The 25,030-nt window shown below is 32.0% G+C and overlaps 1 protein-coding gene across 43 annotated transcripts in view; it reads left to right on the top strand.

Moving 5' to 3' along the window:
• RBFOX1 (RNA binding fox-1 homolog 1) overlaps positions 1 to 25,030 on the top strand; it is a 1,699,751-nt gene that overhangs the window by 1,577,450 nt on the left and 97,271 nt on the right. For 38 of the 43 annotated variants that reach the window (XM_051964056.1, XM_051963939.1, XM_051963981.1 and 35 more), the window contains 4 exons: positions 4,574 to 4,627; positions 12,179 to 12,271; positions 13,918 to 13,978; positions 20,278 to 20,331. In XM_051964056.1, coding sequence (XP_051820016.1) covers positions 4,574 to 4,627; positions 12,179 to 12,271; positions 13,918 to 13,978; positions 20,278 to 20,331 — 262 coding nt within the window. The remainder of the gene's footprint in view (positions 1 to 4,573; positions 4,628 to 12,178; positions 12,272 to 13,917; positions 13,979 to 20,277; positions 20,332 to 25,030) is intronic. The other 5 variants (XM_051964083.1, XM_051964074.1, XM_051963962.1 and 2 more) reach the window with 1 other exon arrangement.

Below are 25,030 nucleotides of genomic sequence, written 5' to 3'. Positions count from 1 at the left end.
AGGTATCCCAAATATGTGGAAGCTTCTTTTCCGTCAGAGAGTGTTATAGTAAAGGCCCTGAAAGATAAAGCATGTGTATTCATTGAGTTGTGGATAGTGGGGAGCTATTATTATCTCTGCCCCTGTACACTTTTCCAATAACTCAGTACCCCTAAGGATATAAACATAACTGCATGGTATCATCAGTTTTTTAGTAGCTATAGTTGCCAAATTTGGCCGACTACAGAACAATTATGAAAAAAATAGGCTTTTCTCCCCTGCTAGTTAGGAGGAATGCACCTTTTTGTTTACCTTTAAGGCCTCCATTAGTTACTATTGATACTCCCTTATAAAAACTGAAATAAAAGGAAAAATGCAAGGAGAGTAGTGGAAGAAGTTGGATATAGAAGTATTTTTATAATTCCTATAAAGTGAGGAAATATCATCTAATCTAAATAACTCTAGGATTTATTTTTCCTTAATAAACATATATGATATTTCATTAGCCTGTACTTGGCACAACAACAGAGTACACAACCCAAAATATAAACAATCCAGACTTGAATTCTGATATTTTAAAGGAGCAGATATACACACACACTTCCTTATCTCTCATTTGGTAAAAACTTTAAACTCCTTTCATTCCCCCCAAAGCACAAAGGTCTCAGTACTTTCAAGCCAAAGATTAACACTTCACATTAAAATAGAAGTTAAATATATTTAAATATTGAGTCAATTTTAATGAAAGGTATTGGAGGAATACCAATATTTACACATATGAGTTTTTCTAGATACACCTGTCTATTAGATATCTTATTTCTTAACAAGAATTATTTACTTAGGGGTCATGGAATATTTGCCCACCTAGTAATAAATAGCTTGAGGGTAGTTTGGTGTCTTGTGATACATTTTGACTAATGTCCTGAAAGGTAGGTAGTCTTTGTTACCCTAAAATAGATCTTGCTCTGATGTCAAATTAGTAAAATATTTGAATATTGGTGAGAATGGTCCCTCCAACTTTGTATTATAATGAGTGAAGGTAGAAGTAAAAAGGAAAAAAAAAATGGCCCAGAAAATTTGCTCAAATTATATTTGCATTAGTATAAACCAAATGAAGTCTTCCTTTCATCTGCAGAAAGCAATGGTCAAACCCAGGATGAATTGAGTTGAAGGTAGTGGAAAAAATAGTTTACTTACTAATCTCTGGTATACAATGAATTAAATAATGTTCCCTTTTTGGGGAGCTTCCTCACACATTCCAAACAAACTATCAAACTTCTGAAAGGTAAGGACTCTGTCCCACTAATTTTTATATTCTCTATAGTGGGTGTGGATATAGAAGTCATCCAGTAAATATTTGTTGTGTTAAAGTGAGAACATTGATTCTGAATGAAACATTTGTTGGCCTAATGCGGCCACACATGTTTTTATCAATTTCTTCTTTTCATAAGTCATATTTTTTTTCAGGTAGGAAATGTTAATCATTAAATGTATCATCAACCTTTCACACACTTCTGGAACACTGTAATTTCTTTAGCATTATTTATCTTTGAAAAGCTAGCTTGATCTCCTTTCAAGATTCATTCTAGAATTCCTTGATTTTAGAGAGAATGGTTCACTTGTAGTTCACTCTATTCTTTGGGTTTGTAATTCTCATCTATAATCACTGTGGGATTGTAGTTGATCTTTGATATATTCAGAAACTACTGAGAATAGTTTCAAAATTTAATAGTGACTTTAATAGCATCTCTATATTTTTTTTCTTATCAAAGCTAAAGTCTTATATATGGGAAAATGTTCTCTTTAAATCTCGTTCAGAACCTATAAACTTCATCTTGTAACCACTGTTAGATTCTGTTAGATTCTAACCACTAGAAGATTCTGTTTCTTAGTCATTATGTGTAAACTAAACTTTAGACTTTCTTTTTAAAAAATGCCATATTGATTTATCATCTTATATAGTTTTTCAGAAAAAAAAATATTTGATCCAAGACAATCTACAGCTGCTTGATATATATTTCCTCTACTCCTTATTTTGAAGATTTTAGATAAAGTTCTGAAGTACTTAACAGAATGTTTTTATGGAATCTGAGATATAACATTATTGAGCAAACACCAGTTTTGCCTTTGTTTTGTATAGTGTCACTTTACAATGAAAATGTGCCAGCTGTCTTTATATCATTATTAAACTTTCTATCATTCTTTCACTATTTATCTCATAGTTCTAGATATTATCGATTTTGAGTGTGGTATCATTCTTGTACCCTTATATACTATACCAGGCGTGCAGCATTATTGCTCAAATTAATTTGTTTTGTCTTTATTGACTCCTGGTTTTAAAATAGGCATTTCATTGTGTCCATACAGAGAATTATCATTAGATGATATTTGATGTATTGCAAGTAGGACACATTTTTATTATTTTTCATCCATAAATAAATTTGTTTCTATTCTCTTATTCCTAAAATTAATTTGCAGCAATTTGTGTCCTTCCTATATTCTTAGTAGGAAGTAGAAAAAAAAATAGACTGATTCTGAATAATGGAAAACATAGGGCTTTAGGTTAGTCTTTCAAATAAAATTGCAAGTTTCCTGTTGAAAGCTAAATTCTTTATTTTAAACAACTGAAACATAATTAAGACAAAATTCCTACTGGTGAAATTCAGAACACTGAAAAAACTCAAAAGAAGAATATTCTCTGGACCTAAAGATCTTCACATATTTACAAATTGCATAAACCTTTATCAAAATCAATCTTTTTTCTTTCATTACTTTTGAGAAGGTCACATATGAAATTGGCCACTATAGTACTATCTCTTCTGAAATTATCAATATATTCATTGTATTATTCCTGGCTAAATTATTTTTGTGATACATTTTCAATCTACATATAAGAAATGTGAATTTTAATATTCCAAGTTTAAATTACGTTTCTTATTTCCTTAATCATTTACTTCTTCAAAGCCAATAGCTACTTTATCTGAAAATATCCATTTTTGTGGGTATCTTGTATAATTACATTTAAAGGAAGGAGTCCCCCAATCTCTGGAATAAAATAACTTATACTTTACCTAATTTTGCCCTATATTTAAAACTTTTCTTTCTTAATTTTTTTAGTGATTTATTTTTAAAGGTTCATTTTCTACCTATATGTAAAACTATGTGTGTGTAGTGTATGTGTAGTCTAATTATTTCACTCTACTTTATATCATACATTGCCAAGCAGTGTTTACACCTCCTAGTTTTAAAATCATCTTGATTCGTAATTAACCAGTTGACTTGGTTTGCTAGACTTTGTTCTAAACTTTCCTAGTGTTTCCTTCCATAGAGAGAATGTACATTGATCATGTGAAGTCTTATTTGTTCTTTAAATATTAATCAAATGGACTTTCCCTACTCTTCCTCTTTCTCTCTATACCAATTACAGCCTCTACTTAGTGGTTTCCTGTTGCCTCAAAAATACTTGGATTAGAGTGTAGTTTAGACAGATATTATATAAGCTGGGTAAAATAGGCTAGAAAAAGGCAAAGGGAGTAAAATGAAAGCAAAAATAAGGGGAAAAGTCACAATTTGAAGGTCAGAATATTGTTTATCATCATGAAAAGGATAGTTAACTTTCATTTATTCATGTATATCTTTCACCATCACCCCTCCCCTCTTTTTTAAATTAATGAACTAGGTCTTAAATTCCAGGATGACTCTCTCTGGTCACTTACTACATTCCTAGCAGGTGTGTTTCTCAAGAAACAAACTGGTTCCTGAGCAAAATGTCAGAATAAAGTATTTTATTGGGAATTGTCTTGAAGCCAAAGGATGAATTTGAGGGTTGCTCCATGTTGATATTATCCATCTATGTCATTTTTAATTGACTATTCCCTTCTCTTAGTGTGGATCAAACACACACTGGATATGTATTTCTTAAGTTTTTCAGCATTAATAAATCTATTCTAGGTCTAAGTCTTAGAAATAAATAAATAGATAAAAGCATGAATTGTCATATAGCCCCATTTTAGCTATTCTGACAATTTTAAAAAGTATATTTCTAATAATACTGAAAAAAATCACAGTATGACAGTTACTTTTTTTGAGAATATTAAAAGACAAATCAGAGTTATACCCATATTTTGAGGAAGGCCGGGGTCATTGGTATAATTCATATTTCTTCATGAGTATAGGCCCTTTTATGTCATCTTTACCTTGTTCTGAATATTATTGTATGCCATAATGGAAAGAATCAGGATATTGCACATCAGTTGCCAAACTCCTGTTGAAAACCACTTTGTCCCACTGAAAAATGGAATGGGCCAGTGCTACTAAACTATTCCTAACATTATTAATATTTTGTTTGTATTTATTTAGCAAATAAGTCATCCACACTGGACCAGGGATTCTGCCTCAGAATGTCATACTATGGGAATTTAGCAGTTTGGGTTGAATTGCTTCTCTGTGCTAATTATACCCTTTAACTGTGGAGTATTAAATACAGTTTATGACTTTAATATACCAATATTTTCATACTCTGAAATAATTGCCAGTTTGTGTAGCATGATATGCTTTCATTTGCTCATGTTTATATATTTCTGTTTCTTTGCAGCAATTTGGTAAAATCTTAGATGTTGAAATAATTTTTAATGAGCGAGGCTCAAAGGTAAGTTGTCTAATTCATTCTAGGATATTTTAGGTTACTTAAAGCATTTTTATGAGTAAGGGGGAAACAACTGCACTGATGTAATAAAAGTATGGTTATGTGTTTAAGGTATAATTTAATGGAAATGACTTTAGAGAGCTACTCAGTTTCCAAAACATTGTGAAATTTATTGGATCTAGTTTAGTATGTGTAAGAAGTAGATTTTTTTAAAGCCCTGAATATGTCAACATTTTCATTGAAAATTATTTGTGCTTTAAAATAATGATAGTTTATGCTTATGTATTTTTGTCTTTTAGGGGTGACTGTTTATATGAAAATCAGTTGGCATTCTCATGAGAAAGTTTTTTGTAATGTGATTTTTTCCTATATTATTGAAGTGCAGTTCTTTTCCTAGATAGTAAAATACACCAACCCTTTGAATACAATCAAATTTTTACTATATGGATTCCTATTTTGAATTTTTTCATAGGAAACTTAGTTTAGGATAAACTCTCTGGAGGACTGAAAATATAATAGAATATTTTAGTATTAGTAAGAAGCTAATATAAAGTCATTATTTGTTAAAGAAGATTTCTTCTATTTTTCTCCTTGCAAGTTTTTCTTAGGATAAAAGTATTTGGGAACATTTCCTATTCCCATTTTACATTAATTTTTTTCCCTACAATTTCCATCGTGTTTTCACATTCCCATGAAAGCACTCAGACCCTTTATTCATAAAATCAGGTATTTCCTTTATGCTTGGGATCATGGTGAACTCATATGCCGAGTTCTGTTTTTCCTAGGAGGAGCTAATAGGCAAAATATTTTTTTCAGGTATTCTCTTCCTATCACATCATCATAACATGATTTATGTAATTGATTTATGAAAATGATTTAAGTAATTTACTGGTAAGGAGGAAGTTATGATTTCGAGTTTTAGAAATTTCAAATCCTATTTTCTTTTCCAAATGATAAAATACCACAATGGGTCTATGATGTCATTAATGTGAGCCAATCCATCGACCTCGACCTATGAGACTTTTTGTCTGGACCCACATGTAAATCTTCTGTGGCAGTTCACTCAACATATCTGATTTCTTGACATCGTGTTAGTATATTAGTGGAGCATACTGGCTAAATATCAAATTATCTCTTGTTCTTGCTACATGATTATTTTACTGTTTTTTCAATTCATGTTTCTCCTTGTTTAATCATGGACTACTGCACAATCCTTCATTGAAAACTTTTGTTTTCAGTATCTTTATCCTATTAAAAATTATTGAGTATCTCTCCAAAGCATTTTTGTTTATCTGGATTATATTTATAGACATTTATCATGTTGGAAATAAAAACTATTTTTGAATTTGTAGACCCTCTAAAAGGATTTCAGAGATCCCCAGGATTCTCTAGACCATACTTTGAGAACCACTGATTGGTAATATGTCATTGCTTCTTCACACCCAACATAAACATCTTTCTTGCTTGTGAAGTGATCCACTACTTTAAATATTTGGAGACCAGAGTCTTTTATAACTGATAGTAATAGAGCCTTACCAAAAAGATATTAATGTTAAAAAGAGGGGCCTTTATTGTAAACATGAGCTGAAGGTAAGAGGGTCATTTAAATTACTATGCAATTTCCCAAAGACATTCTAGCCTGTTTTCCCCTTTTACAATTCTGAGACCAAATTATTGTCCATTGCTATATTGCCTTTAAATGGAAACAAACCTTAGACTTTCTGTCCATACATTTAGGGGCTACTAATGAATTATGTAGTGAGAAATCACCTATCATATAAGAAACATAACCTTTTTTTTTTTTTAATGATACTTATTGGTCTACAGTCAGAAATGAGTTTTGGTTTAGGTTGTACTTATATGCATTTCTGAAAAGAGTTGGTTCTAAGTATGGTGGTTCACAGTCAGCTCTTTTGTGTTTAACCCCTTAAAGAAGAAAAAAAAGTATTATTCCTTTATTGAATTGTATATTCCAAGACAGAGATGCCAGATGTGGCCTGAAGGCCCCAAGCAGCCCACAATATTTCTTAATGCAGCTTGATTATTAATTAATTAATTACATTAATATGTATATAATTAATATGTAATTGGAAAATGTTTAACAAAATAAATAAAAATGTAATAAAACATACATAATATTACATTTTAAAACTAGGTCAACATGTAGCCCATGGACATCCTTATGTGCAGAGTAGTAGTCCTTATATCTCTTTGAATTTGACATGACTGTTCTAAGAAATTTATCAATCTCCCTTCCAGAAGACATAGGGGAAGTAGTACTTTTTCCCTGTCTTAGTATAATTAATGCTTATCAGTGTGGATGATGGAGAAATTAGTTCCTTATTACTCTTCTGTTGCTTTACCCAATTATATATGCCTACCATGAAAAATGTTTTATAGGCTTTTTTGGCAGTTCAATATTATGACCTCTGACATTTAAAAATAATGTTTTTATCCCAAATATTTAAAAAAGCGTTGCAGTAAGTTTTTATAGTAGCAGACTAAATCACTTCTTTTTGCCATTTTTTTCATCTAGTCCTATTTAACATGCTGGCAAAAAAATAATATCAAAGCCTAAGAGTTTTACAGATTTTCTTCCAAGCCTGAGTCTGAAGAATTGCATTTCTTAAACTTTTACAAAAACATTTTCTACATTTTTGCCAGTATATGCATTTGTTTATAAATAAGCATAAATACATTTACATCTAGCTATGTATAAATACATACAACACTTTTTATTCATAAGCTTGCTTTTTCTGAGCTGTTTTGGGGCATTAGAAGAATAACATTTGCAATTCAGAAAGTAAAATGGTATCTCTATTTTTAAGGCTACCATCATCTCTGTGACTTGCCTGACGCTGGGAATCTTAGGAATAAGTCCATTAATGGTTGCATCTTCCAAAATGTATACCTTCCTTTTTTTGATTGGGTAACATTAAAAATAGCTTCTCTTAATGGGTGTAGGGCATTCAATATGTCCCCCAGGAAAGAGTTACTCTTATAGGTGAATTTATTGGGATCCTTCTATAACATAGTACTGACAAAAAAAGACAAAACAGTGGTGACTTTCTAAATTGGAGTATTTTATACTCCTAGGGATATTTCGGTTTCCTTTAACTGATAGTTAGTATCAGTCTGATTTGATGAAGGGAAGCTTATTTAAAGTAAAATATGTATTTTAGTAGGTAAAAAATTATCATGACCTCATTGGTATCAGAAATTGGTCAGAAAATAGGAAGTTTATTGAGGGCCAGACTGAATAATTTTCTGATATGTTACTTAAGCTACACCTAGGTATATTCCACTGGTATTAAATGAGTGTACTATTATACCAGGAATATATACCAAGTTTTATTTACATAAGAAAGGCTGTGCAGCATGATGAATAGAGAACTGGTCTTGGGAGAATGAAAGATCTGATTCTAATCCCATCATTATCTTTACCAAAATTCTGGCTTTGTGGTATTCTAAGCACCTCTCTGACATTATTACTTGGGTTTCCTCCTCCCCCCATTAGCTTAAAATAGAATTTTACTAATCGCATAAAAGCTTAACATTGAAATACAAGTAGAAAACACAGTATTCAAAAGTTCTGTCAGAAGCATCTTAAGTTCTAACCTGCATTAAGAGGAGGGAAATTTCCTTATATGGACCTTTTTAAACCAATGAAATTACAGGCCCATTTTTTTATCCCTCTTTATTAATATGTATATTGCACAAGTAAGAGAGTTATAAGTTATGAAAATAATAATTTGAAAACAACCATATAAACTTGGATCTGGTTTGAGATTGATGGTAAGAAAAAAATAAATTGAATCAAATCAAAATAAAAGTTGATTTTATTTGTAAAAATTAAAATTATTTGCCATTTTAGCTGTATTTCTAGTGTGGAGAGAAACATAGATTTGTGTGTTTATTAGATTTTAGGAGGTATATTTAAGAATGGGATGCGATAGTAAGTAAAATATCATCACTCAAATAATATCTTCAAAAATATTATTTCATAGCTATAATTCAGATATAAAAAGATTATAAAATAATAGCATTTTTAATTGTAGAGGAATTTTTGAAATCATCTAGCTCATTTTATAGAAGAGTGAAGTGATTTATTTCAACTTCTCTAAATCCCCAGAGTCAGGATTAAACTGCTTGAGATTTTAGGTTTTGAATTCTTTTTTTCCCCCGAGGAAGGTTTATCCAAATCTTTTTTCTTTTTTTGGCTGAGGCAATTAGGATTAAGTGACTTGCCCAGGGTCCCCTAGCTAAGCAATGTTAAGTGTTTGAGACTAGGTTTGAACTCAGGTCCTCCTGCATCAGGACTGGTGCTCTATCCATGCGCCACCTAGCTGCTTCTGTATCCGAACTTTTGATATGTTGTTAAACTTCTTTGATTCATATATTCCTACCTAGACTTTCACCATACTTTCTGTGATATAAAATAACCAATGAGTCTTTTAATGTTAATGGAAGATTAGTTTAGATTTCTATACATTTCTCATTCCAAAAAACTGCAGTCTTCTGAGGGAAACAATTTACTCTCATTCAACAATACAAAAGGATGATCCTATAATACCAAATTTGAAAAAGGGACAAGCTGAGATATTTTGTACTGGATATTCTTTAGTATTAGAGCTAGGTGAAGCAAAGGACCTTGGTTTCTGAGTTGTTAGCTAATTTGGCTCCAGGATTGCTAGTAACCAGGTAATTGGCAGAATATTTCCTTTGTTCTCTTAGACTCTAGTATCTTTTATTCTTCTGCTCTTCAGCAGCTTTCTCTCAAAGTTTACATCTTTTCTTGTCTTGGTACCACATTTCTATCTATATTTCCCAGGGAAAATTTTCCTTATCTGGCATGAATGAACTTTTCTATTTTACCTTATAATAATATATCTTCCCTAGAAGTCACACACTGTTTCATCACAGCTGTTCTGGATTTTAATTCTGAATCCAAACCAAGTTTAATTTTTCCCACTCCCTCAGTTTGAGTTGAGTAGTTACTTCTAGGAAGTTCTAATATGGAAGACTGAAAGTTTCTTTCTCCCAAGGTACAGGACTATCACCAGCTATGAAATGTAAGGGATTTGGCAGATCTTTTTATTAATAATGAGAAGGCACCTGATTTTTGATAACCAATAAAGGATAATTTTCCCTAGTCTTATCCTCTGTTTGAGAAGCTTCCATAACCCGTTGTACTTCTTAATCCTTGAGTAGTTAGGTCCCAATTAGTGCAAACAATAATCTTATGAAGTGGTTGCATTATTTGAGTTTGCTCTAAATATTTCCATTGGACTGGAACCAATGACCATATTATACATAATTTTAAGTTATAATAATGGGGATTCATAATATATGCAACACTTAATGATAATTCATTATTCAACCTAATTAAGATTATACTGACACTTGTTAGCATTAAAATGATGCAACACTCCTCATGAAATCAACATTTTAGTTTTTGTCTTTCTGGGTCATGCTACACTGAACACCTCTTAACACCAAATTTGCTTAGCATCTACTGCTCAGCTCAGGATCTTGCAACTGCTATTTTTGCTTGAGAATGTTTAATCTTAGAAAAATGAAATCAAACAAATTCATAGATTAAATCCATTTTTGCAAAAGATTTTAAATATAATAGGAGTTTCCTTTTTAATGCTTTTTTCTGCAATTCAAGTCAGAGAAATTCTTTTAATCACACATCTGTCCTCCTGATATTTCTTTGAGTCACTTTCATTTGTCAAAGATCAAACTGGCATTATTAAAATAAATTTAGTCCCTAATTTTGAATATCATGAGTTTATTTAGGAGAATATTGAGTCAAGTAATCTATAAATTTCAGACTGGACAAATACATTGTCTTTAAGAAATTGATATGATATAGAATGTCATTCTTCATATACAAAGTCTTTTCCATTCAAAATGATATTGAGCCACCATATTTATGACCATTTGCTTAGAGTTTTTTTTTTCCCAGTAGTAGCAGGTAGGTTCAATAGAATCACTCATACATTTTTGCTTAGGTATTTGTTCTTGTAACCAATAGCACACATTTGTATTATGGCTGATAATTAAAAGTTTGTGGCCATGGAAGAGAATACCGATAGATGGTTCACCCACCTATAAAAGGACGAAAACTTGACTTTGGTTTTGTATTAATACCATGTCATAATTAGATTACCTGGAACCATTCTACTTTCCATTCTAATTGTACATACAGAACTGATGCTATTTTCTAGTTTCCTCTTTTTGGCCTCTGAATATGCTACTTGGCTGAGTTCAGCTTATAAATATAATAAAAATAATTAGTCCAGATGGTTAACTTATTAATCTATTTTTAAGGACATAGTTTGTCCAATATGGAGGCCTCATGAAGCCTTAAAATAGCATTCATTATTAATAATAGTACCTTTAAACTCTATCTAGTTTACCAAGTGAAAGTTGGGAGAACAAATTAAAGTTTACCTCCAAGTTGTTTCAAAGGGTTGGTGTACGTTTCTGACCATAATATGCAGGTATCATTAAAAGATGGGAAGGCTCTTTTTAGGTAGCAGTGTCAGGGAAGAAACGCATGTATTTTAACAATTTTAAGTTTAGTGCTAATTAAGCTGTAATATTAAAATAAAAATATGCCAGTAATGTACTTTTTTTAGAAAAAATTAGTCAACTAGTTAGTCAACTATGTTTAACATATATTATATGAATGTATTCTAGATAAATGCTCTTGTATTTTTCTGAAGAATTGACTTATGTAGTAACAGTGTTTCAAAACTACTCAGCAAGTACACACATTTCTCTTCTGCTAATAAGGTAGTAAGGATAGTAGGCAATTGAATTTGCATGCACATGATCTAAAAAAAAAATGTTGATGTAAAGTGCTTAAAATGTTCCTTGAACTTGCATTCTTAGTTGAAAATTATATTCACATCAAGTGATTGTTGTTTATTAAATTAAAATGTTTAAGCTTTATTATGAAAGATCTTTCATTTGTGAGGATTTTAATTTATTTTTAATAAGTAAAGGCTGTAGCATTTAACAACAACAACAAATTAAATAACCCTAGTGTTGCATGAAGAAGAAATGTTCTTACAACCACACAGCATGATTCTGTAGGCAATGTTTTAGAGTATACTGGCATTCAGTGTTGAATTTTGTGCACAATTTAATTTTTTTTTAAGATCTGCATGTCAAAAAGTGGTTCCCTTTATCTTCTCATTATTTTAGTTTATTCTCTGTGAAAGACACTGTAAATTTATTTTGATCTCATTTTCTTTCTGTTAGATTTATTTTCCTCTGTAGTGACATTTAGAAAGGTATTTTTGGTATTCTTTGAATTCTTTAGGGGGTATATCTTAACTGGTGAAAGAGAGGAAACTTGTTCACATTTATCTCTTACTTATCGCACATCTTAGTACTCTTATAATTTCTCTAATTTGCATGTTACAGAAATGAAGCAAGGACAAGAGATAGAAATTAAATGGAGAGAACATTTAAAAAGTGATCATTGATTGAAATAATAATGTGCATGTTGTTTTCCCCCCTTCTCCCTCCTGCATGCAGGGATTTGGTTTCGTAACTTTCGAAAATAGTGCCGATGCGGACAGGGCGAGGGAGAAATTACACGGCACCGTGGTAGAGGGCCGTAAAATCGAGGTGCATGTTCAAAATATTTTCCTTTTCATCTTTTTGATAAATGTCTGCTTCACTCTCATACGTTGTTTCAGATGCATCATTGGTGTCCTGTGTGTGCGCCCCTCCCCCCCTTCCCATTGTTTATATATATATTTATATATAAAAAAGGAAATCTGGCCTTACTTGTTTTGTTTTGTTTATTTTATTATTCTCATTCTTATTGCTGAAAGGTGGATGACAGAAATGAGACAAATGAAAGCTTAATCTTTTGAACTTATTTTCAATGTTTTGTAAATCAAATGGGTGCAGTAGATTCCAAACAATAGAAAAGCATGACAGAGCAAACCAAAAACAAAGCAGCTTTTTTTTTTCTGCTGCAGGGTTGATGAGGGATCCGCAGTGGCTTTTTTTTTTTTTTAAGCAAATTGGGAAACACAAAGCATTACTAAAAATAAATAAATAAATAGAAAAAAAAAATCTTGTACATTTTGCTTCTTAAAGAAAAATGACACTTATCAACAGGCATGTTTTTAGGGTTAGTAGCCTGTGCCCTCTCTAGAAGGAAAAAAATGGGGGAGCAATAAAATGTTTACATAAAGAGCCTGCTTTTTCTACCACCGGATCCCCCTCAACACTGCCATAGGATTATAATTGTTAGAACTTTAAAAAGAAAAAAAAAATACCAATTGAAAATGCTGTAGTCTTGGAGTAAGATGTTGCATATTTTGCCTTTCATTTTCCCCCTCGACGGTAGCGCTTAGGCCCCTCACCAAACTCTCAGTAACCATGGTAACTGTATACATACCCATGCTGGCGATGGTGCTGAATGGTAAGTGGAGAAGTCCATCTGCCGTTTCACGTATTTAGCGCTGATATCTATATCTATATCTATATCTATATATATACCACGTGAATTTTTTTGACTTGTTGTATTAAGTTTTCTTGATGCTCTATTTTTTTCGATATTGGTACGCCTGTAATTGAGTGTACGTTTTAAGCAAGCCTGGGAGGCACTGACTGGACTGAGGATATGACTTGGTGCACATCTTACTCAGATTGTTAACTCCATATTGTGTTAAATAATGCACCCTCTTTTTATCCTTTTGTTAGCTGTGATTTTAAAGCTTGAATGATTTTGTTAATTCTTGCAATGAAAAAGGCTCTTGTTTCCAGTGTTGAATGCTAGTTGTTGCTTTTCCAATGGTACTTATCTTCTAAAGGGTTATGTTGCACACTGCTAAAATTTGTTTGTCCCTTTTTTTGACATTTTCTGTTTCCTTGTACCTTGTCTCTTCCCCTTCTACTTCACTGCATGTTCCTTCATATGAGAGATTTTATTTTCTGTTTTAAAATATTTATTGTTTCAGTGTTATCATGGAGTACACGCATGCTTTTTAATCTTCAATTATGCAGTACTTTTTAATTTGCTTTTAATGTCTCTTTATTAAACTTTTAAATGATATGATGTTGCTTTATTGAAATGATTTGTAAGTTTAAATGGTTATGAAATAAATGTAGTTATAAATAGTATGATTTTGTTATGCACCTACTGCCTTTTATAAATTAAATTGCATTTTATATGAATACTAGTAGCCATAATGCATGCAATTAATAGAATTACAACCTTGCTCAGCAAAATATACTAATTTGATTTTCTATGTACTTAGGTAAATAATGCTACAGCACGTGTAATGACAAATAAAAAGACAGTCAACCCTTATACAAATGGTAAGTACAGTCATACCTTTCACAGGAAGTTATGTTCTTCCTTCAAATTAATAAAATTAACTAGGAAAGCTTCTTAAGCTGGGCATGTCTCTTTCATCACTGGAACAATGTTTCATTTTACAAATTTGGTACATTCTGAATAAAATTGGGTGATTTACAGAGAAACTGCTCATTTAGTGGTCATCTTGAGCAAATAGTCCTTTCTTTCAATCTTTCTAGGGTGATCCTATTTGATGGTATTCTCATTATTGTAGGCTTTTTTAGACTAGTTGTTAGAAGTAAGAAAATAAAGTTGTAAGAGAAAAAGTGATCTTTCTCTTCTTTTTTCTTTCATATTGACCATGTCAGGAAATTATTACACAGTCACATTAGAATTTGACCTTGATTTCAGTCTCTGAAATTTGATTAGTACTGTACAGTAGATCCCTAGCTATTTTTAATTGGGTAAAATCACAATGGACATAGCCTGAGTAAATTAATTATTAAAATTGGACCACGCAAGTGGTCATTGAGTTCTATTATGGTTGTCCTTGTAACAGGAGGATTTGAGAACAAAGAAAGGAGATGGGAAAATCATTTTTATGTTTTAGACACCCCCTCCACATTGTTATTTTTTATCCTTTATATATGGTACCTTGAAGATCAATGTCATATATTTAGATGTTAATGTTAAGGAATTTTTTTTTTTTAAGTAAAATTTTAACCATTGAGTGGTACATTAGTTTGCGAATGATTATTGTTATACAATGACGATTCCTAACTTACTTTTCCTAATTGTAGGCTACTTGCAGTTTTCTTTTATGCTCTGAATCACTAGAAGGCAGGTTATTCCCCCTCCCTGACATTATTTCTCTTTTTGCCCCAACTTCCTTTTGATGGCCTGGACCATTAAAGGGATATTTCCCCATTAGGAGGCAATTCAGTACTGAAGTGAATCAGCCTTTTCAAGAATTGTTCATGTAATTTCTAAGGACAGGTAATAAATATTTTTCATTCATGCACCAGAGGATAACTTATTAATAGCAATACTCTTCCTATGGAAGACCCTTTATCTATAGCAATTAACTCTTTTTGAGTTATAATCAACTCTTATTGAAAAATAAAGGGTTTAGAGATAATGATTTAATGTGTGAGTGTGTTGATGTAGCAGTCTTTCCAGTGAGGAAACTCTTCCTACCAATGTAGGGCAGCACCTTCTCTACAATCTATAATTTTGGTTTCTTAGAACTCTGAGGCCCAGTGGCCCAGCAAGCATATGTCAGATAAATACAGGGCTTCTTAAACTTTTCTTACTCATTATCCTTTTTCATACAAGAAAATTTTTACATATATAAGTATATAAAATGAGTATACAAATAAAACATTTATTGATAATAAATCATAATTTCACAATCCTCACATTTAGTTTTGAGATTATAGGTATGGTCATGAAATACAGTTTAAGAATTTGGGAGATAACAGACTTGACCTAGGTTTTTCAAAGATCAGCTCTATCCTCTAAGCTATTTTGCTTCAAGACATTATAAAGGATGTAGGAAAAGATGGACATAAAAACGTATTCTTGAAAGACAATACCACTCAGAAAATTGGAAATGGTTTTGAGGCAAATAATAGGAAAGAAAAGAAAGATGTTTTGACTTGAAATTGCATAAATGAAAAAAACTCTAGAAACTGATTTTTAAAAAAATTTCTATTTGACATAGAAACAAAAATTGAGATTTTATACATGTTAAGGATTAGCAAAAGAACTGCAGCATGTTTTTCCCCTTAGTCAGTGGTGATGTAAGTTGCCACTCCTTCATTTACTTCTTAGCTTGGAGACATAGTAAGAGAGGAATAGAAGGAATGTGAACTAAATCTTGACTAATCTAAATTTTGGACAAATATAACTGATCACATACAAGATATAATAAATGTATTTTCTGGTTTAAAATTCTAGTTTTTCTGAATACCTGAATGTTTCTAGTAAGCTTAACGTTCCCCGATGTTTCTGGTTTGTTAATTTCATATTTCCTGAAGCTTAGTGAACATGATATCTAGCTGTCCCTTGAACATCTAGAAATATCTTGTACATTCCAGCATACATTCATTTGCTATAATAATAATGGAATTGTATATAAAATATTTGCAAGTCCATTTTATGTGCTATCTCTGTTCCAGAAACTCAAAAGGGATATATGTGTATATGTGTATGTGTGTTATTTTATTTTATGCAAATATAGATCATCTTTTTCAGAGTCCTTTTAGAGGTGGTTAAAATTGAGTGTTGTTGGTAGCTTATTTGAAAATCGTATGCAGAGAGGGAAATCATTAAATATGATTTTTTTTTTAAAACGTTGTAGACACACCAAGCTCTTGCCTGTTGAATGGAACACAGATAACCTGTCTGTGTCTCAGAAACAGAGACTTAAACTGTAATAGCTTAAGTCATTGCTCTATTGCTTTAACATGCCTGGGGTCCCGGGATATTGGGAACTAAAGGATTTTGTCAGTTGTTTTTCTTTGGTTGTAAGCTTCATTGTTTAGTTTAATGTCTTTGATCAAAATCTCTAAATTTGGAAGACCTAGGGAAAAAGACAAATGGAGAAATAAAAAATGGGAGCTATGTCTGGGATTGTCTTGTCCATCTTGTTGACATTACAAGATCATTGTCTTTAGCAACACTATCCCAAGGACCTCTTTTAGGTTTGTGAGATAGTTATATAGGATATACACATACATACACACAAATATGCATACATATACACACAGTAAACATGAGTGTGTATATACATATGCGTATACATAGATACACAACATCCAGTCATGGGAATAATTTTTTTCTAATGACAACTGTGTATGTCCACATATTTAGTCTGCAGAGCAAAAAATACTTTTTATTTTCCCGTGTTTTGTTTAAGCTTTTAAAGTTAAAAATGCATTGTGTGGGTATACACCCACATGCACACACTCTGGGGAAAGGGAACAATGACAGAAAGAACTGTGACACTAAGAAAGATGTGCCCACTAAGACGTGAACAATAACACCTGCTGGGGAGATTTCCTTGCCCCTCCTCCTGCACCAGAGTTTCCTGGCAGCTCTTTGCTCAGGAGAAGTCAGTTCTCATCACACTTGATTAACCCTCCCAGTTATGGGTTAGCACAGACCTCCCTGACAAGACAGAGTAAAGTTTAATTGCTGTTATTTTCATGATGAATGAAGCCTTCCCCATGCTACCTTCAAAAAAAGTTAAAACACTCTAGCCCTGAGAATAGAGAACAGGAAGAAAATGAGATATGGGGGGAGGGGTAGTAATTCAGCTCTGGGCATCAATTGGGATCTCTGAAGACCCTTTTTGTCTTAGATAAAATGAGAGGTTGTTAATATAACTTACCATCTTAGAGAGCTCCATCAGCCAGAGCTGGCAGGTCCAAAATTCATTCAAATTGTTCATCATCTCATATACTATGATCAATGGACTCTGAATAATTTGTATCCGTTGTGGTACTCTTAGTGGAACTTTTTCATCTAGGAGCACAATCTAATACTATCCTGGGAAAAAACAAATGAAAGCAATTTTTACAAATTTGCCAGAGTAAATCCAGACCTTACTACTTGTCCAGATTCAGAAAAACTTCGCCAAAATTAATGACACCTGTAATTCAAACCAATCATACAGATGTGCTCCAAGAATTTTTCTATAAAAAGTCATTATAAAAGTGGCAGGTGGCTTGTTGTAGCAAAAAGATAGAGCTTAGGTTAAAATTCATATATTCATGTTTGCTATTTCCCATTTTTTCATTAATTGAAATCTTAAGATCAGGGAACTACATGCTGTTTTCTATCCCAAACACCTAGTCCAGTACCTTTCACTTATTTTATAAATGTTCATTGGATTGAACAATCTTATTTGTTACAAAGGAGTTTTCCCTTTTATTGAATCAGAATCTGCCTACCTGTAATATTCTGAGTTAGAGGAAGATGGGCATAATATGAACCCCATTTGTCCTACTGCCTTATTGTCAATAAGTACTTTTGATTTCTGAGCTGGCTTTGAAATTTCACAGGACCCTAAGATTTTAGAGTTGACCTGAGAAACTGAGGACTTCCTCCTATACAGGGATCCTCAAACTATGGCCTGCGGGCCAAGATGCAGCAGCTGAGGACGTTTATCCCCCTCACTCAGTTTCTTTATTTAAAGGCCCACAAAACAAAGTTTTTGTTTTTACTCTAGTCTGGCCCTCCAACAGTCTGAGGGACAGTGAACTGGCCCCCTATTTAAAAAGTTTGAGGACCCCTACCTGAAGTCATCTCATTTGGCTCCCTTCATTTCCACTACTAAACTTGCTCAACATTTGACTACTCAGAGCTTCAGTGTCCTCATATCTAAAATAGAGATAAATAGAGATAATGATTCTCTATATGAACTCTAAATTAAATGTCACTTGTGTGTGCTTTTATACCTGTACTACTTTTCACCAGTAGGTGCCATTCTCTAGGACCTTAGTTTCCTTTTCTGAAAATAAAGAGTTAGATTAGCTCAAAAATATATGATCCTATGACTTATCATTCCAATTCCAAGGTTTTTTTTTGGAACCCCAGGTTCTCTTTCATAGGTATAGGTCAAATTACTATTTGAGAACTAGACTATATCAGTAACGTTATTAATAATAACTATATTTCATGCAGCACTTTAAGGGGTTCTTTACGGCTATTACAATTTATTGATCTTCACAAAAACCCTGGCAGGTAGGTGCTATGATTATCCCTGTTTTACAGTTGAAGAAACTGAGGTAGACAAAGGTTAAATAACTTGACCTGGGTCACACAATTGGTAAATGTCTGAGGTAGAATTGAACTCAGCAATTCCTATATAGCAAAATGAATATATTTAAAGAGTTGATTTGGAAAATTGATAGATTTTATTTTCCATGCTGCCATGAATTTCTGTGATATCCAATTTCATTTTTCTTTAATAATGTGGATTGGTACACCCCTTTGCATTAGCAGACACTCCTTTTGAATGGTTGTGACTTAAAACAAAACCAAAATTGATCACTTCCTGGCCATTCTTCTGTTTATCAATTATGAACGTCTATTAGCTAGGCACATTCTTGGAGGGTGGATAGCCAGAAAAAAATTATTAAAAGCAGATATGGAATATATTTTATGTAGATGTAAACATAAACAAATGGAAAAATCATGACTTTTAAGTATGGAATTTTTTAAAATTTAGGCTAGGATTCAAAAAATTATTTTTTTAAAGAATGGATGGAATACACTTATTAAGTAAGTGAAAGGAATCAAAGTAGGTACTTCGAATAAAAAACCACACCTGACTTCAAGATTTCAATAAATCAAAAAATGTGAATATCAAATATTAATACTTTTAAAGTATTCTGGTAATTGAATATGTTGTCTTATTGATAGTTATCAGAGCAAATATACTTGTCAAAGTATACTTATCAATTTTTAAAGAGTTTGAAAATATCACATAATTAATTCACACTAAAATTATATAAAGCATACTTCACATTGGTAATTGAAAAGGTCTTTCAGGAAGTGAGACAGAGCCAGTCAGGGTCAGTTTCAATTACCTTTGAAAATTATTGCAAAAAAAGTCTTATATTTTTGGATTCTAGGTAAAGGTGTACCTTGCAGGTTTTTTTTTAAAGAAAAAGATTAATAAAATTATAAATGTATCATATTCTATTTATAAGTATTTATAGATAATTATTTGTAAAAAGATTATCATTTATTCTGGTCATTTAGGGAGAAGTTTTCAATAAGTATGTACTTGGGATGTGTTTCTATTCAGATCATTTTCAAAAAGAATGTCAAAAGTTTTAGTTGTATTATTTTATTCTTGTCAATATCACAACAGTCACATAGTAACACATATGGTAATGTGTTTTTTCACATGAATATTTTTGTGAAGTTCTTTTATTCACAAATAAAAGATATTACTACAGCTACTATATACTATTATATGTGTTCATATAATGCTTTATAGTTTACAAAGCACAGTTAACTATCTCATTTTACCTGTACAATAATCCTACAAGGTAATGTCTATGATAGTTACTTTATAGAGGAGGAATTTGAGGCCCAAAGATTTTAAGTTCCTGGCCCAATATCAAACAGCTCACAAGAAAAAAAAAAGTAGGATTTGAACCTATTTTTTGTACTTTTGTATCATGCTGCTATGCATCCTTCACTGTCAAAAATTTGTGAAATTATATCTGATGAGTTTGAGTATTACTAAATTGTTACTTTTTTGTGATAATTATGTCAATGGACCACTTTTTATATGTTTTAGGCTGGAAATTGAATCCAGTTGTGGGTGCAGTCTATAGCCCTGAATTCTATGCAGGTAAGAACAATGCTGTGCATGACAATCTCTTTGTGACTTTTTTTTTTCAGTTTGTTTGCCTGCCAGTCATGAGTGGGATTTGTGGAATAACTATCTTGATAGGTATTGAATGATTTCTTTTGGCAAAATAAAAATAGTATTTAAAAATCATATAAACAATAAAGACTTGTTCATTTATTGTATGGTATATGAGGGTAAGTATGGGGATCTTTCACTTTAATATCATTGATTTTGCTTGAAAGAAGCACATCACTTTTTCAAAAATTGCAAACTGATCTACAATTATTTTTCTTTAATATACTTAGTTGTGTAGGTCACACATTTTTTATTTAGCTTATTTTATACTGTTACTGGCAGAGCAAAGTGGAGAATTAGTTTTCTGTACAATTCAGGCAAGAGGTAGGAATGAAATTGCTACTGAAAAGATTTGATTAATCAGAAGATTCTTATGAGACCTTTCTACATGGATCAGTAACTCTTGGTGCTTGCTTCTTTGTGCACTTTAACATTGTGTGTATGTCCTGGCTAATTCAGTGTTCCTGCAGTAAGCATTCTACTACCCTCTCCCTGCAGTAGGTTGACTATAGAAGCATTGCAAGGAAAAATATCATCTAGTGTTGGAATTTTAGAAGCCACAAGTTTGGATTTAAGTTTAATTCTTTAATTGATTTTGTGACATTGACACCTTCTAGCCCATTTGTTTCCTCATTCAGCCAACAAACTCATTTACTGTCTTAGAAACATAGCAGCAGATTATAGAAATGTAGATATAATCTCTGAAAAAGTACCTTTCTCGGGGTATGGTGGGGATAGATGGACCATACTTGCATAAGAAACAGTATGCTATAGAAAGCTTACTTAGATCCAGGAAGACCTGGATTCAAATCTCACTTCTTCTACATAATGGCTTGATAATTTGGGGAAAGTCATTTAACTTTTCAGTGTTCAAAGCAGCACTTTTTTTGTTTATTTATTTATTTTGAGGTAGTCAGTATTAAGTGGCTTGCCCACAGGGTTTGAACTCAGGTCTTCCTTACTTTAGGGTTAGTGCTCTATCTAAGGTGTTGCCTCCATTTCCCCTCAATGTTCTGAACAACACTTGTTAGAGTTGCAGTGGGTGCTGAGCTGCATCAGTGAAGGGATTTTCTCTTCATCAAGTTCCCTTTATCAATTAGATCATAGGTCTTGGCCCAATATCTGTTATACCCATATATGATATTTTTATACATATTATATACATATGCATATATATCTATATATATATGTATGAAAAAATAAATGCATGTATGCTTGTAATATGTTATGAATGTTTATAGAATTGAAGGAAGGTAGAGAGAGTTGATATTTGGAAGTTTGATTATGTGCCAATTTATTGTTCACTCATTTTATTGGGTTGGTCTTCATGACCCCTTTGGGGATTTTCTTAGCAGAGATACTGGAGTGGTTTGCTGCTTCCTTCTCCAGCTCATTTTACAGATGAGGAAATTGAGACAAACAGTGTTAATTAAGTGAGTTACCTGGTATTACACAGCTAGTAAGTTTCTGAAACTGGATTTGAACTTGGGTCTTCCTAACTCCTGTGTCGACTATTCCATCTACCTGCATATTATATGCTATGCACATAGATAAAAAACAAAAATTTTGTGATTTTTTAAATGTAGATATTTGAGCCAAATGATATCAATTATCTGGACTTTGATCCAGGTTTTTCAGTTTTCATCTATGTGTTTGATGACCTTCCGGCAGCAGATTCTGTTAGTGAACAGCCATGGGAAATGTTTCAGGAGGAAATCAATCTATTCTATTGAGAATTAAATTTTTAATTATCCATAAAATTCAGTTTTTCCAGTTCACTATTGTTCCTGAAAATTGAGTACGTGATCTATTACAAATAAGCTATTCTCCTAAAATTCTTTCTTTGGGCATGAAAGTGGAAGAAGGAAAAGAATTTCTATGTCCAGTTTTGCCAGTTAATTTTTTTTTTTTTATCTGAAGAGTAGAAAACACTTTTTAATGTGTGCTTACAGTAGCATGTTGAAGTTTGTAGCTATTACTGGGCCATACATCCCCTTCTAGCTTTGAAGAAAGCTTAGACACAGGAACCCAAGTGGTAATTTTGGTTTTTCAAACAGAGGCTTCTTGCAACAGGTTAAATTATTGCTTCTGTATAAAACTGATGGCAATTAGAAGCCTAGAGTAAAAGTAGGTGTGGATCATGATAATCTTCTTTTATTGTTTTCTAAATATCAAAATCACAAAAAAAGCAAATGTGTTACTTTGGAGAAAGGGGAGTACATTTGTCCCCCCAGTCCCAAATCTAATTTGATTGGAATCATTACACACATTTGGCAGAAAATGGTCAAAACTCAATTAAAAAAAAAAAAACTATTTGTGTATTTCCCTACAGAGAAATAGAATCATAGTTATTCTAGAGTGTTGGGAAATAGCTAATGGGCCTTTCAGATAGGCCTGAGTTCAAATACAAGCTTCAGATATTTACTAAATGTGTGACCCAATCTCTGTTTGCCTTAATCTACTAGGAAAAGAAATGGCAAACCACTTCAGGATCTTTGCCAAGAATACCCTATGACTAAATTACTTAATACAAATGTTTTAGAATTATGTGTAAGAGAAGCCTATACTCCTGAGCCAATAAAGTTATGTTCCAGATTAGGAAAAAAAATTAAAATATTAATTATCCTTGTCCCTAAAACTGTAAATCACCTCATTTATTTCTGCTACATCATAATTAACTTAAAGTCATAACTTTATGAAAGTAGTGAAATGATTATCTAGATATTTTCAACCAGAACAACACTAATCTATTTTAGGTAAAAATTTTGTGTCTGATTCAAACAAACTTCTGTCATGCATCTTCCCTCTGCATGCATCGGGATGTAAAATTTTAGGATAAAAAGTCAAAAGCACACTAGCTGCATGTATGTGCACATGTCCATTTCTCTGTGTGTGTGGGTACAATTTAGAACTTTTAAAAGCCTGGGAAAGGTTGAAAAAAGATTTTAAGTTAAAGTGTTTGCCAACCCCAAAAGATTTTTAATTGACCTAAAATAGAACCAATATATTTCTAATTTAGCCTGCACATATATACAGAAAATCCACATGTACATAAATTATCCATTCAAACATCTGGATAATATTTATTTAGCGAGATCATACAAATGTTTGCTATTGTCTAGCTGTCTTGCAATCTTGTCTGAAGCTGGATTTGAACTCAATAAAATGAATCTTCTTTATTAACTCTTCAGATGCTGCCAGAATTTATTTACATGTTTATGAATTGATGATGATAGATATTTTAGATGTCTTTTACTTTCTTAACTTAGAGATAGCCTCTATTGGCAATGCTGAATGTGTCTAAGTTGAAAAAGAGACTGTGACATTGATTTGATTTGGGCATTTAGCAATTCTAATCTGAATTTGCATGAAATAGAAAGTTGGAGTCATTAGTCATTTCTATATATATGACTTTTTATTAATGATGACTATAATAATATTCCCATAGTATAATTATTGATTTTCAAAGCTTATGCAGAATTAACAACCCAGTCTCCAATTGTCTCTCAGAATAGGGCATGGAGAGTTCGCATATTTTGTAAATTAAAATCAATATTTTCAATCTCTCCTAAAGGTAATTTTCTTAATTTAGTGGACTTTTTCCTAACATTTATTTTCTCTTTTAATTATAAAATGGCAGGTTATTGATTTTTGTATATAACCTCTTGAAATCCCCAATGCATTTTTATTGCAGGGTGGGGTTAGGGAGAACAGTTGCACTTCTTAATGAGAACCTTTAATTACTAGCTCAACAGTATTAATTTTGTTTGATGAATTATGACATGCTTTCTCCTACAGTGTAAAAGAAACATTTAGGAAGCTTTCATGAAAAAGACTTTCTAAGTGGTGGCTTTCTGAACTCTAAATTAGAATTACATACCCATAATTAAAATAAATATATATATATTTCCATTTTCAGAGATATATACAATCTGTGTGTATGTGTGTATAAACACATATGTATATATAACCTGTATATACACACATAAATTACTATATTACATAGACATCTGAAATTTGTCAAAAAAAAACTGTTATTGGCTTTTTTTCTTATTAAACTAAGTAATATTTATTAAAAAACAAAAATAAATTCCAACCTAGTCAATCCCAAAGCTATAGGGAAAATCTAGATTTGTGAGCAATAAAAGAGTTACTCAATCAACTACTTTCTTGTTGAAGATCTTTGACATTTTAGCTATGGTTATTCTATTTTTGAGTTTTAGGGAGAGAGGTGTTAAATAGAGTTTGGAATATTTGAAAGGCTATGGAACCCCAGCAACAATTAAGTTATTTAGCTATTTTTTTATTGATAGCTTCAAAAGTTTTCAGATGAAAATGCCTCAACAGGGCTACTGCCATAGATTCTGTGAGAATCTGTGAGAAGTTTTTTTGCTTACTAATAACTGATGGAAAATTTGGTCATTTTGGAAATATAGGTGAGATTTCTACCAAAAAAAAAGCTATTGATTTAAAACACCTTTAATCTTCATAAATAAGTAAAAACAAAACAAAACACAGGGTTACACAAAGCTGTCAATATGGTACTGATGAATGGGAAATTCACCAGTTTCTCAATTGCTGGCGAAGACACAGGCTGCAAGGCTTAACCGCATTGTATATCATA

Source organism: Antechinus flavipes, chromosome 1 (assembly GCF_016432865.1).
Source record: "Antechinus flavipes isolate AdamAnt ecotype Samford, QLD, Australia chromosome 1, AdamAnt_v2, whole genome shotgun sequence".
Lineage (NCBI taxonomy): Eukaryota > Metazoa > Chordata > Mammalia > Dasyuromorphia > Dasyuridae > Antechinus > Antechinus flavipes.
This window is presented reverse-complemented; position numbering and strand designations above follow the sequence as displayed.